Here is a 12,500-nt window from a genome sequence, read left to right as displayed (position 1 = left end):
CATCCAGGTGCACTGACAATGGCGCAGCTCTGGGACTGGACACCAAGGCCCACACGTAGCCGTCTGCTGCATGATGTTACTGCCAAACCAGCGGTCATGTCCACCTCAGTCAATGACCAGGTACTCATTTATACTCCTGAGTCGAGAGAAGCAAGTGTGGGTGAGTTTCTTGCTCAAGGAAACTTTGACAGTGTTGCCTCCACCAGGATCAAACCTTCAACCCTCTTCACGGAATACAAGATCCCGGATGTCATCACCAACGCTCTACCATCTGCTCCACCGTGCCACACACACACACACAGGGACACACACACACACACACAGTATATATATTACCATATTTGTATGTGTGTTATTATCTGCTTGTCTGTTTGTTTGTATTTTGTCTGTCCACCTGTTGCTGATTTAATCAGCAAAACAGCAATTTCTATATACAGTTACACACTAAACAACTCAAATTTTTCTTATTTGATATCAACGTACAGTACTCCAATTAATATTAATTATTTTATCTTTATCTATCTATTTTTGTTTATTTTATTTTATCATATAGCATGCCAGAGGAGGGGCCTAGCTTGTTCAGGCCAGTCTTGGCCCAACATTACTAGTATACCTCCACTCAGGTTGCTACATCAACGCGGCTAACATCTTCGGCTCAAGCCAGTTGACTCATCATGTACGTCATTAAACGGAATGTGTTCTGTGATGGTGTGTTGAGCCTTCAACGTCAACGCCACTGACCTCTTGCAGGCTTCTCAACTCTCAGGATGTCGTCGTGAGACTCACGATTTACGGGCATGTCTCACGATTGCCAGTCCTTTCTCACAGCGAGCCTACCGTGAGACACTCGGCCAGTCGCTTTGTGGAGACCCGTTATGGTTAGCCTCTGCCATCGCAGATTCTTTGAACTAGATTCTAAATACGGATCAGCTTGCAGTTGCTAGTATCTGGGGTATCCGGGTATCTACCTTTGCAGTAATGTACACACACACATGTGCGCGCGCGCACACACACACACACACACACACACAGACGTTTGGAAGTTTGAGGCAAAGCCTTAGCGCACAGAAACGTAACTAAAGCAAGGCCAAGACGTAACTTGTTTCCGGCTGTTTGCACTAAAAATCTGCTGATGCAGGATAAGCCACGCCCACTCAGGACACGTTTTATGGGCGTGGTCATTTTCACGATTTCCTGTGAAGCAAAGTTGAGAGGTCTGCTCTTGGGCTCAAGCGGGGTGGGACAGTCTTCAACGTCAGCTTGACTGACCTCTTGGGCTTGAGTACATGGTGGTGCTACGTCACCCTGGGTGGCCTCTTGGGGTCATGCCACTTGTCGGAGCTCAGCATGTGAGCTGACCACTCTGGTTTGACTACCCCATTGAAGTCTATTTTTATTTTATTTATTTATTAATTTTTATTTTATTTATTTAATTATTTATTTTTATTTTATTTATTTAATTAGTAATTTTTATTTTTTTTTATTTATTTAATTAGTAATTTTTATTTTATTTTATTATTAATTTTATTTTATTGATTTAATTATTTTTTTTTTATTTATTTATTATTTATACAAATAGTGTATGTGGGTTGTGTGCATGCCGTAGGTGTCAGATCCGTTTTTCTTGCTAAACCATCCTAATCAATATTACGATGAAAGTCGCCGTGTCCTCAAAGGCGACGACGCTTCCGTCAAGACACAAAAGATGGATCTGGACGACACGCCCACACAGACGACGTTTGACGAGTCGGAAACATTCAGCGACATTCGGGACGACAGCCTAATGGAAATGGACGAGAGCAGCATAACTGACGAACCCGAATTATGTATTCAATAGAAATTATATCACATCATGTGGCTAGTTGATATCAATCAAGTCTATTTGTAGTATCACATGCAGTTGTTTTGTTAGGTTGTGTGTTGCCCGTTGATTTCTACCGGTTTGTTGTCGTTGAATTGGTGCTGACGTTCTATTAGCTTCCGTTTGAGTTCGGAGTTGGCTCCTCGGGTTTGTTCATTCGACACTCTTCGTTTGATCGATTGTTCGATCTGCTGCTGCTGTTTTGCTTTCCGTTGCTCGCGCATCTGCAAGAGAGAGGAGAATGAGAGAAAAGATGCCGAATTGGGGTGTGTGTGTGTGTGTGTGTGTGTGTGTGTGTGTGTGTGTGTGTGAGTGTGTGTGTGTGTGTGTGTGTGTGTGTGTGTGTGTGTGTGTGTGTGTGTGTCACTGTGTTTGTGTGTGTCACTGTGTTTGTGTGTGTCACTCTGTGTGTGTGTGTGTGTGTGTGTGTGTGTGTGTGTGTGTGAGGCTTCTTACAGCCATAAGAGGGTCCATGGGGTTTACTCCAGACTGAAGAGAATGAAGTTTTGGTGAGGCTAAAGAAAACAAAGACAATTATGACAAACAGTTTTCAATGTATAGCAGTTAGCCAAAGGGAGTGAGGCATTGCTCACAATACACTAGACTATTGTATTGGAGGGATGCATCTCACAATACACTAGACTATTGTATTGGAGGGATGCATCTCACAATACAATAGACTATTGTATTGGAGGGATGCATCTCACAATACATTAGATTATTTTAATGTCAAACTCCCTACGTTGAAACGGCAACGGTTGCTGTGGCTGTTTATGTCTGTACTGCCTCTCCACTGGTGTCTCTTTATAATTTGCCGGCCAATCTAAACTCTTGGGAGCAGGAGGAGCGACTGGCACTACACCAGTCTCCAACTGATCTTCTACTGGCACTACACCAACCTCCAACTGCTGACCACCTAAATGTATTGGCACTGGAGGTGGAGCAGGTGGGTCGGATTGTTCATCCAATTGTGAGAGAGGCACGGCGGGCGAGTGTGCAGTCTTTCCGAAACTTAACTCTCTCGGCACAGGTGGAGCCTCTGGCGGCTCTTCTCCATTCAGTACGTTTGTCTCAACACTCAAATCAGTCGGACGATTTTCAGCCTTCGACGGACTCTCAAGCAACGCCGTCTCGGACGCAACTTTGAGAGCGTCCGCCAACACCGACGATCGACGATTATCGACCGTGTGATTTGCCTCCGTTTCCTTCGACTGTTTCTGTCGAAGTGACGGTTTGTTGACCGTTGCATAGACGTCATTGCTATCAACGAGTGGCAAGTTTGGTTCACTCTCCGACTCTTTGCCAACCTCATTTTTCTGGAGATAATCCAGCTTTGCATATCCAGGATCGTCATCATCCAGTTCACGCGTCAGTCTCTTTGCTATCGTTCTTGGTGTAGACCTCGGCGATTGCTGTGGCGTTCGAACCACACGCGCTCTCATCGACGACTGTTTTGGCGTCTGGACAAGATGAGCTCTTGCGAATTTCGGTGTGGATGGAATCACCGGGTCAATGAGATCGAGATCTTCCTGCGTTGGTGGCGACGGCCCATCAACTAGTGACGGTGTCTCACTGACTCTCCTAGAATTGGATTGTTCCACCAGTCTAGCAAGCGCCGGATCTTTTGGTCGGAACATGATCTCGCTCGTCGTCGATTCGACTGGCGACTGTGGCGTCGAGTCGTCCGGCCGTCGCTGAAGCGATCGGTCACTGATGAGTGACGACATCGAATAGATCGGCGTCATGATCGGCTTCGATGTGTCTCGTTGACCGACTGCTTCGTTCCATGCGTCGAACTGTGTGTTGTCATGGTCATGTTCGCCTCCTTTTGGTGACAACTGGTTTCTGCTGACGTCTCCGCCCGTCAGCTGGATGACGTACTCTGAGATCTCGTCATGTTTTCCTTGTACTGCGAGCTCGTATGGCGTGTATCCGTCCTGCAGAGACGCAGTCAGTATGGTGAGATGAGAGAGAATGATGGCGGGTTGTTTACCTTGTCTTTGATGTGGAGGTCGGCGCCGTTGGCAACTAGTAGAGCGAGACAGTTCTTTTGTCTGAAACGAGATGGACAGTGGGTGAAGATGGATAGAGTGTGGTGTGATGATGCTGGCTAGATGTGTTGATGTGGACATACATACAGACAGACATGTAGACAGACAGATAGACGGTGGATGGACAGACAGACAGACAGACAGACAGGTCGATGGAAAGACAAACAGACGGGTGGATAGACAGGCAAACAGACAGACAGACAGCCGGATGGACAGACAAACAAACAGACAGGTGGATAGACAGACAAACAAACAGACAGACAGACATGTAGACAGACAGACAGACAGACAGGTCGATGGAAGACAAACAGACGGGTGGATAGACAGGCAAACGGACAGACAGACAAGTGGATGGACAGACAGACAGACATGCAGACAGACAGACAGACAGGTCGATGGACAGACAAACAGACCGGTGGATGGACAGACAAACAGACAGACAGACAAGTGGATGGACAGACAGGTGGATAGACAGACAAACAGACAGACAGACAAGTGGATGGACAGACAGACAGACAGGTGGATGGACAAACAAACAGACAGACATGTGGATGACAGACAGACAGACAAGTGGATGGACAGACAGACAGACAGACAAGTTGATAGACAGACAGACAGGTGGAAAGGGTCTGGCTACGTGAAACTAAGACAGACAGACAAACAGGTGGATGTACAGACAGACAGACAGATGGATCGACTAACATGGGCTGGTGATAGAACACTTACCCGTTGTCTGCTGCGTCGTGTGCTGGCGTGCCACCGTCGCTGTCGGTTTTCTGCACCGCTTTCTTTCCTCTCTTGGTGCTCAAGAGCCATTTGAGACACTCATATTGACCCATGGCTATGAGAAAGGAGATTTGAATTGGTGAGTGGTTTTTCAATCACCCTGTGCTTGTGTCTCTTTGTTAGTCCACTTGTGTGTCTGTCTGTCTGTCTGTCTGTTTGTCTCTCTGTTTGTCTGTCTGTCTGTTTGTCTGTCTTCCGTTTGTTTGTTTGTCCTGTCTGTCCATCCATCTATCTGTCTGTCAATACATATATTTTTTGTCTGTTTGTTTGTCTGTCTGTCTGTCTCTCCGCCTCTCTGTTTGTCTGTCTGTTTGTTAGTCTGTTTGTTTGTCTGTTTGTTTGTCTGTCTGTCTGTCTGTCTTCTGTCTGTCTCTCTGTTTGTCTCTCTGTTTGTCTGTCTGTTTGTCTGTCTGTCTATCTGTCTGTTTGTCTGTCAATTCTTTCATTGTCTGTTTCCTTTAGTTTGAGATCTACAACTGTTGTTATCTCACCTGCTGCAAAGTGTATTGGTGTTCCACCATCTGCAGCTGCGTCCGTCACTAGGCTTTCTCCTAGCTTCTTCACCAACCATTGCAGCGTTTCCAAGTGGCCTCCTTGTGTTGCTGCATGGATGGACGTCATGCCATCTGAAGATCGTGCTAGAGCATCGCCCTTACACGTGGCCACCAAGTACTTTACCATTTCTAGGTGACCTTCCTGAGCAGCAAAGTAGATGGGTGTTGTACCTGTACAGTAGAAATTGAAATGACCAGGTGGTGTGTGTGTGTGTGTGTGTGTGTGTGTGTGTGTGTGTGTGTGTGTGTGTGTGTGTGTGTGGGTGGGTGGGTGGGTGTGTGTGTGCGTGCGTACGTGCGTGTTGTGTGTGTGTGTGTGTGTGTGTGTGTGTGTGTGTGTGTGTGTGTGTGTGTGTGTGTGTGTGTGTGTTACTGTGTGTGTGTGTGTGTGTGTGTGTGCGTGTGTGTGTGTGTGTGTGTGTGTGTCACTGTGTGTTTGGTGTGTGTTTGGTGTGTGTGTGTGCTCGTACATCAAAACACGACCACAACATACCATTATCATCTCTGACATTAACCGCCTTGTTTCCCGCCACTCGAATCAACGCCTTAGCACAATTAATATCATCTACACACAACACAACAATTCCAAACTCATTCCACACTCCCATCTTCATCCCTCACTCAAGGCTGCTGCAAAATGAATCGGCGTCGCTCCCGTCTGATTCCTTGCCTTTGGTGAGTTCTTTCCATCTTCTAGCAGCCACTCCACGCATTCCAGTTTCTCTCTTAGGGTTGCCAGGTGTAGAGCGATTTGGCCGTAGCGATCTTTTGTTGTTATGGTGGACGGGTCGTGAGCGTAGAGGAGTTTTATGCATTCCAGTTTTCCTTGTGATGCGGCCAAGTGAGTCGACGTCTCTCCGTTCTTGGCCTGTAGAGTGTTGGCAAATAAGGTTGTTTAGCTGGTCAGTTTGTTGTGTGCCTGTCTGTCTGTCTGTCTGTCTGTCCAATACATATATTTGAAACATGAATCTAGCAACATACAATATGTAACTACGAGTCAAATTATACAGAATCACCTAGAGACTACAGATATCAACTACTGAACCAACTGGGAACTAAAAATTACGTTGTCCAACTACTCTGTCTGTTTGTTTCTCTGTCTCTTTCTGTTTCTCTGTCGGTCGGTCTATCTGTCTGTCTGTCTGACTGTCTGTCTATCTGTTTGTCTGTTTATGTCTGTCTATCTGATTGTCTGTTTGTTTCTCTGTCTGTCTGTCTGTCTGTCTGTTTGTTTCTCTGTCTCTTGTGTTTCTCTGTCTGTTTGTCTGTCTGTCTGTCTGTTTATGTCTGTCTATGCGTCTGTCTGTTTTTTTGTTTGTCTGTCTGTTTATATCTGTCTGTCTGTCATTTTGTTCATTGACTGTTATTGTTATGCATACGTAAAGTTAGCGATTGTTATTGGTAGAGTAAGAGTTCAAATGTAACAATCTGTCTGTCTGTCTGTCTGTTTGTCTGTCTGTCTGTCTGTCAATTTCATTTATTGAAACACAAACTCTACGTTACATTTCTAACACTAAATGCAAACAAGCTACTGAGTTCTGTTTGTCTGTCTGCCTGTCTGTTTGTCTATCTGCATGTTTGTCTATCCGTCTGTCTGTTTGCCTGTCTAACTGTCTGTCTGTCCATCCGTCTACCACTGGTAAAACTTCAGTGTGAGTCACAGATCACACCTTCTACACCACACCTGTTTCGCTGACCATAGCAATCGTCGAAATTGCGTCATATGTAAACGAGATGACGTCATGCAGTAAACATCAAAACCCCAATCCCTGCAACACCCTCTCCTAGCGCTAACAACACTCACTAAACCCTTCAATTCATTTCCTCAAACTCAAAACCAAATCGAACACGAACGTGTGCAGAAAAGTGGGAGCTCCACCCAGAGGGCGGTCCGTCACGCCCCTTTGTTTACCTTGCATTTGGCGTCCATTCCTGAGTTTTTCAGCAGCCACTCGAGACAGTCGCCGTGTCCTGCTCTCGCGGCTAGATGCAGAGCCGTCGCTCCCTTGCTGTCGCCTGCACACGATTTGTTTGCATTGTCGGCGAATGCGGCCCGCAGGCATGCTAGATGTCCCGTATGAGCGGCCTTGAGTGCGTGGAGGTTCACTTTGCTGCAGTTGGCGCAGACTGCATCGGACATCGTCTCGTCGTCGGGTCGGAAAAACGAAATGCTCGTCGACGGTTGTGGTAACGCCCAATGACGCAGCTGATTGGCCGCTTGTGTTGTTGGCCCCGCCTAGTCACGTGATCGGGTAACAGCAATGTAATTAAATTTAAGTATTTTTAATATTTGATGTAAAAATAGAATATTAATATTAATTTAATTATTGACATATATGCATGACCAAAAATGTTTTCTTGATACTGCTCGGTACAGCCAGGGTTGTTGGTCCCGCCCAGTCACGTGATCGGTTACAGCGATTTAATTATTTTTAATATTTAATATAAATTTTACTATTTAATATAAATTTTATTTAATATAAATATTTAATATAAAAAAATATTACTTTAATTATTGACATATATGGATAATTAAAACTGTTTATTGTACCGCCTGTGTTGTGGCGTCTTGCTCAGTCCCATGACAACAATTTAATTAATATTAACATTAATATCAATTTAATTAATATAAAAATAAAGTAATAGTAATATTAATATCAATTTAATTAATATAAAAATAAAATAATATTAATATTAATTTAATTATTGACATGTATGCATGACCAAAAATGTTTCCTTCATAAACAATTTTGGCAGTTGCTTCCTAGCACACCCGTTGACTAGTCTCGCGTAGCCAGACCATTTCGCTTTGTCGACTCACTAACGCGCGTTAAACAATTCAATGACGCAATGAAGCATTGCGTTTTCTTACACGCGCTCCTCTTCTTCTCCACTTACTTAGACGCTCACGAAACCGACATCAGACCATCTCCAGGTAATTTAATTCTAATTCTACGTTATTCTCACACGGGGCCTCATTCGAGGTTACACACTTTCTCTAATTTCTCTCAACAGTTTGGACATGGATCGGCGGGAGCGCCAAAGGATCAAAGAAAAACATGTTTTACAACGAGTCGGTTGCTTATCCGGGCTCTCGACGTGGTCCCTCGTCGTGGAGTGTTGGCAATGGCGACATGTTGATGTTTGGTGGAGACCGACGTGACCATGAATTATGGGCATACAACATGACGACCAACAGTTGGTCTATTAGAGTGACCGACGTCGGGACAACGCATCCGGGACCTCAGATACATGCAGTGCTGTGTGGAAGTCTGAGAACAAATACGATTGTTCTGATGTCGGGGGTTGACGCGAGAGCCGCTCTGATTGGTCGGATGTGGCAGAAAGGGCGGGACGAATCCGGCTGGTCGGAAGTAAAGGATCTGAATCCGGATGTTTTGAATCGCTGGGAGCCGCAGTCGTGGTGCGACTCGGACGCCGGATTGTTGTACCTGTTTGGTGGGTATGTCGTCGATAGCAACCGGCAGGAACACTATGCGCACGGCATGTGGAAGTACGACATCGACGATCATCGTTTCGAAGAAATCCGGGTTGACCACCATCCCGACTTTCGGTATCACGGCACCACGTGGATCGACGCCCAATCTCAATCGTTGTGGCTGATGGGCGGACGACACAAAAACGGGTTACTCAACGATCTATGGCGGTTTGATATCAATGAAAATAGTTGGGAAGAAATCCGGGCGTTGGAGGGACGGACGGGCGTGTACGGAGAGAAAGGGATCGGATCGGTGTCGACGCATCCCGGTGTGCGATTTGGTGCGTTTCGGTGGCTCGACGGATGCGGGAACTTGTGGTTGTTTGGTGGCAACGGTTACGGTGCGCCGCTCGATCCATCTATACGTTACTCGGATCCCGGTCTATTGAACGACTTATGGATGTATTGGAGAGATCGCGATGTGTGGGTGTGGATGGGAGGGGATAAGCATGAGGAAGGTATGGGAACATACGGGGATTTCATGGTGGCGTCTTCGGATTACGTGCCGGGTCCTCGAATGGACGGAGCATCGTGGTCAACGGGTGATGTGGCGTTTTTGTTCGGTGGGAGCGGCCATAACGTTGAGGGGTCTGATTCCATCATGAACGACGTGTGGCGGTTAGACATGAGCGGGCAGTGCAATTCAGTGGCTACAGGTGACGACTTTGATATCAAACCGACAGTCCGGACGGCTAGTAGTTCGGATACTACGACACCAAATAGTCCAACGGCCATTTTGGTTACCATGGAAACAGGGAGGGTAATGGACGTAGAAGGAGGACAAGATGCTAAGCCAACGAGGACTGAAGTGAGCGAACAGTTGGTTGTCATGGCAACAGACCATGTAGCCGCACCGGAGAGACATGTGATTACCGTGTTGGATGATACCGCCGCCGATCGATCGTTTAGTCGCAAACCAGCCGAACAAAATTTACACATTGATATCAAATCAACTGCTTCAAACGCGATCCCATCTACGAACACCGAAGTCGAACCAATGTCTCACTCTCCTAGTGAGTCGATTAGACCAGATGATGAGCGTGCAAGTCATCCACCAATATACACGCCAACGAACACATCCAGCAGCTTTCCCGGACGTCAACTGAGTGTTAACACTCTGGTTGATATCAATGATCAACCCGGAAGTGAATCGATGGAGCAAGCAACTGGCTTGGTAGTCAATCATCTCGCTAACGAACCGACTGGAGCACCGCAGCGTGCAAGTACGGCGACTACAGATCAATCGGCAGTGACGTCGTTTGATAATGAGGGGGCTGCTCACATGTTGAATGCTCCACCCACACAGATGATGAGAATTCCAATAGTTAAGTCAACAGACGGCGATCTAAGAGCACACACATCATTTGGGGATGAAGGGGACACTCACATAGGGAAGACTCCACTCACACAGATGACGAGAATTCCGATAGTTAATTCAACAGACGGCGACCTAAGAGCACATGCAATTAGTAGAGCGACAAACCGGAAGGACAGCGTTGCAACACAATCCTCGGAAATTAAACTATCGGCGACAACGATGACCACAACTCAAACATCAGAGTGGAAAACCGTTGCAATGCATACCGATCTCGATGAGAAATCAGACATATTGGACAAGAAACCATTGACAGACAAACAGACAGACATATTGGGCGAGAAAGCATTGACACACAAAGAGACAGACACATTGGGTGAGAAAGCGTCGACAGACAAAGAGACAGACATATTTTATGTCCACACAGAGAACACGTTGAAATCAACAGAAAAATTGACAAACAGAATTGCGACAACCGAAGCTGCGAATGGCGGGAAATCGATGAAGCCGTCGCGTGTAGCAAAGATGCCGAACCTTCCGGACGAGTCACAATATTTCGTACATCATTCGAAGGTTGGAGTTCCGCCTGAAGCGAGGAGGCCCAACCTGCCAGACGAGTCGAACTTACATCTTCCACATCTGACCAATCAGGCGTCGTCTTTTGGTTGGTTTGCATCACGTGATGCGGCCCCCTACATCACGATCGGTCTCGTATTATTTGCGATTTTTCTCTTTATTGTTGGCATTTTAGTGGCTAAACCGTGTCTCAAACGGAAGGGTAAACACAAGAGATTTAACTATCAGAAGGTCGCAAGCGACGATATAAACGAGTGGCAACTATGAGGATATTGACAGTCGATGGGTAGCTGTGACATGTAAATGTGAGTAGTTGATATTAATTATATAGGACTTGCCCGTTTGAATGCTAGTTTTTTTGAATGAAATACGGAGATGTATTGCTTGTATGTTGGAGTACTACTACACAATCGACTGCACGTTTGTGTGAAGAATGCATGTCTCCGAGTCTGCCGACCCCATACCACCTCGTCTGCACATCCATCACTCTCAAACATCATTGAAGTTGTCATCCACATGTTAACTAAACTAAATAAAGATTTTGCTACAATCATAATTAAGTTTTGTGTTTTTAGCAACCTTGGTAATTAGAGTATCAATAAGCGCGTACGAAGGGTTGGTGTCCAAGGCGAACTTAACGTTAACGCACGTTAGAACATACGGGAACGATATCTTGCGTAGCAACCGGTCAAACACTCACTGCGATTGTGCGTCGTTTCTCGAGTTGTTGACGTGTAGTTTATTGTACCAAACGAACGTTTATGGTAAATACATTAAATGCTTATTTTTCCCGTCATTCATTGTCGCATTTCTCGTCAGGCGGCCGTTTCGACTCATCGTGTCGAGAACAAGCTTCGATCGGCCGTCAAATCAAGACAAGTAAGAGTCAACGAGTTCTTCAAAGACTTCGATCGCCTTCGAAACGGTTTCATCACTCGTAAGTCGCAGAGCCAACGTTTTGCCTCGCAGTCCCAGACTGTTTGGCGCGTTAGTAGGGACTCCGAGGGTAAACGCGCATTTGTTTGCAGGCGATCAATTTCAACGATGTTTGAACCAACATTTTCGGGTGATGCTGAGCGAGGACGAGTTGCGTTCGTTGATTGCAAAATATGACGAGAAACGAAATGGAATGGTGAATTACAAGTCATTCTGTGACGTCATCGATTCAAGTGAGAAGATGTGTTGTGATCGGTTGCAATGTTTGGTTGGTGTTTGAGCGTGTCTGTTAGGTTTCAATCCAAATCTTCTTGACTCTATGCCAGAACTTCAGTTGTCAGCGATGTGAGTAGACTGATATGTCTGTCTGTCAGTCTGCCTGTCTGTCTGTTTGTTTGTCTGTCTGTCTGTGTGTCTGTGTGTCTGTCTGTTAGTGTGTGCGTGTTTGTGTGTGTGTGTGTGTGTGTGTGTGTGTGTGTGTGTGTGTGTGTGTGTGTCTGTGTGTGTGTGTGTCTGTCTGTCTGTCTGTCAGTGTGTCTGTCTGTCTGTCTGTCAGTGTGTCTGTCTGTCTGTCAGTGTGTCTGTCTGTCTGTCTGTCTGTCTGTGTCTGTCTGTCTGTCTGTGTGTCTGTGTCTGTCTGTCTGTCTGTCTGCCTGTCAGTGTGTCTGTCTGTCTGTCTGTCTGTCAGTGTATCTGTCAGTGTGTCTGTTTGTCTGTCTGTCTGTCTGCCTGTCTGTCTGTGTCTGTCTGTCTGTCTGTCTGTCTGTCTGTTTGTGTGAATGCTTGTCTGTCTATTGTATGTTTGTTTTCTATTTCTTATCTGTTTGGCTGTCATGACTATAATAAATGTTCTGTGACATCAGGAGACTGTCAAGTGAACATCAGTTGGATAGTGGTTCTATAGAGAAAACAAATGAGCTGT

General features: G+C 45.9%; 4 protein-coding genes across 4 annotated transcripts in view; 3 read left to right on the top strand and 1 right to left on the bottom strand.

The window, feature by feature from the left end:
* LOC134183044 (DNA primase large subunit-like) overlaps window positions 1-1,837 on the top strand; it is a 12,388-nt gene extending 10,551 nt beyond the window's left edge. The window contains exon 17 of the mRNA XM_062650491.1: window positions 1,607-1,837. Coding sequence (XP_062506475.1) covers window positions 1,607-1,837 — 231 coding nt within the window. The remainder of the gene's footprint in view (window positions 1-1,606) is intronic.
* Window positions 1,771-7,420, bottom strand: LOC134183043 (espin-like). Its single transcript, XM_062650490.1, has 9 exons — window positions 7,165-7,420; window positions 5,874-6,120; window positions 5,746-5,817; window positions 5,190-5,423; window positions 4,639-4,753; window positions 3,855-3,915; window positions 2,604-3,798; window positions 2,318-2,376; window positions 1,771-2,085 (listed from the first exon to the last, which is right to left on the bottom strand). Exons 1-9 carry the CDS (start codon window positions 7,390-7,392, stop codon window positions 1,909-1,911), a joined length of 2,388 nt encoding a protein of 795 aa, XP_062506474.1. The 5' UTR covers window positions 7,393-7,420; the 3' UTR covers window positions 1,771-1,908.
* Window positions 7,421-8,095: 675 nt separating this feature from the next.
* On the top strand, window positions 8,096-11,031 carry LOC134183481 (uncharacterized). The gene is made up of 2 exons (XM_062651030.1): window positions 8,096-8,187; window positions 8,268-11,031. The coding sequence occupies exons 1-2, from the start codon at window positions 8,103-8,105 to the stop codon at window positions 10,907-10,909; spliced, it is 2,727 nt and encodes a 908-aa protein (XP_062507014.1). The 5' UTR covers window positions 8,096-8,102; the 3' UTR covers window positions 10,910-11,031.
* A 283-nt stretch (window positions 11,032-11,314) lies between these two features.
* Window positions 11,315-12,500, top strand: part of LOC134183259 (uncharacterized) — a 15,092-nt gene continuing 13,906 nt past the window's right edge. Inside the window, exons 1-5 of the mRNA XM_062650752.1 lie at window positions 11,315-11,406; window positions 11,462-11,579; window positions 11,671-11,811; window positions 11,872-11,923; window positions 12,442-12,500. The exon at window positions 12,442-12,500 is cut by the window's right edge and continues 26 nt beyond it. Coding sequence (XP_062506736.1) covers window positions 11,404-11,406; window positions 11,462-11,579; window positions 11,671-11,811; window positions 11,872-11,923; window positions 12,442-12,500 — 373 coding nt within the window. The 5' untranslated portion in view covers window positions 11,315-11,403. The remainder of the gene's footprint in view (window positions 11,407-11,461; window positions 11,580-11,670; window positions 11,812-11,871; window positions 11,924-12,441) is intronic.

Source organism: Corticium candelabrum, chromosome 8 (assembly GCF_963422355.1).
Source record: "Corticium candelabrum chromosome 8, ooCorCand1.1, whole genome shotgun sequence".
NCBI classification, from domain to species: domain Eukaryota; kingdom Metazoa; phylum Porifera; class Homoscleromorpha; order Homosclerophorida; family Plakinidae; genus Corticium; species Corticium candelabrum.
This window is presented reverse-complemented; position numbering and strand designations above follow the sequence as displayed.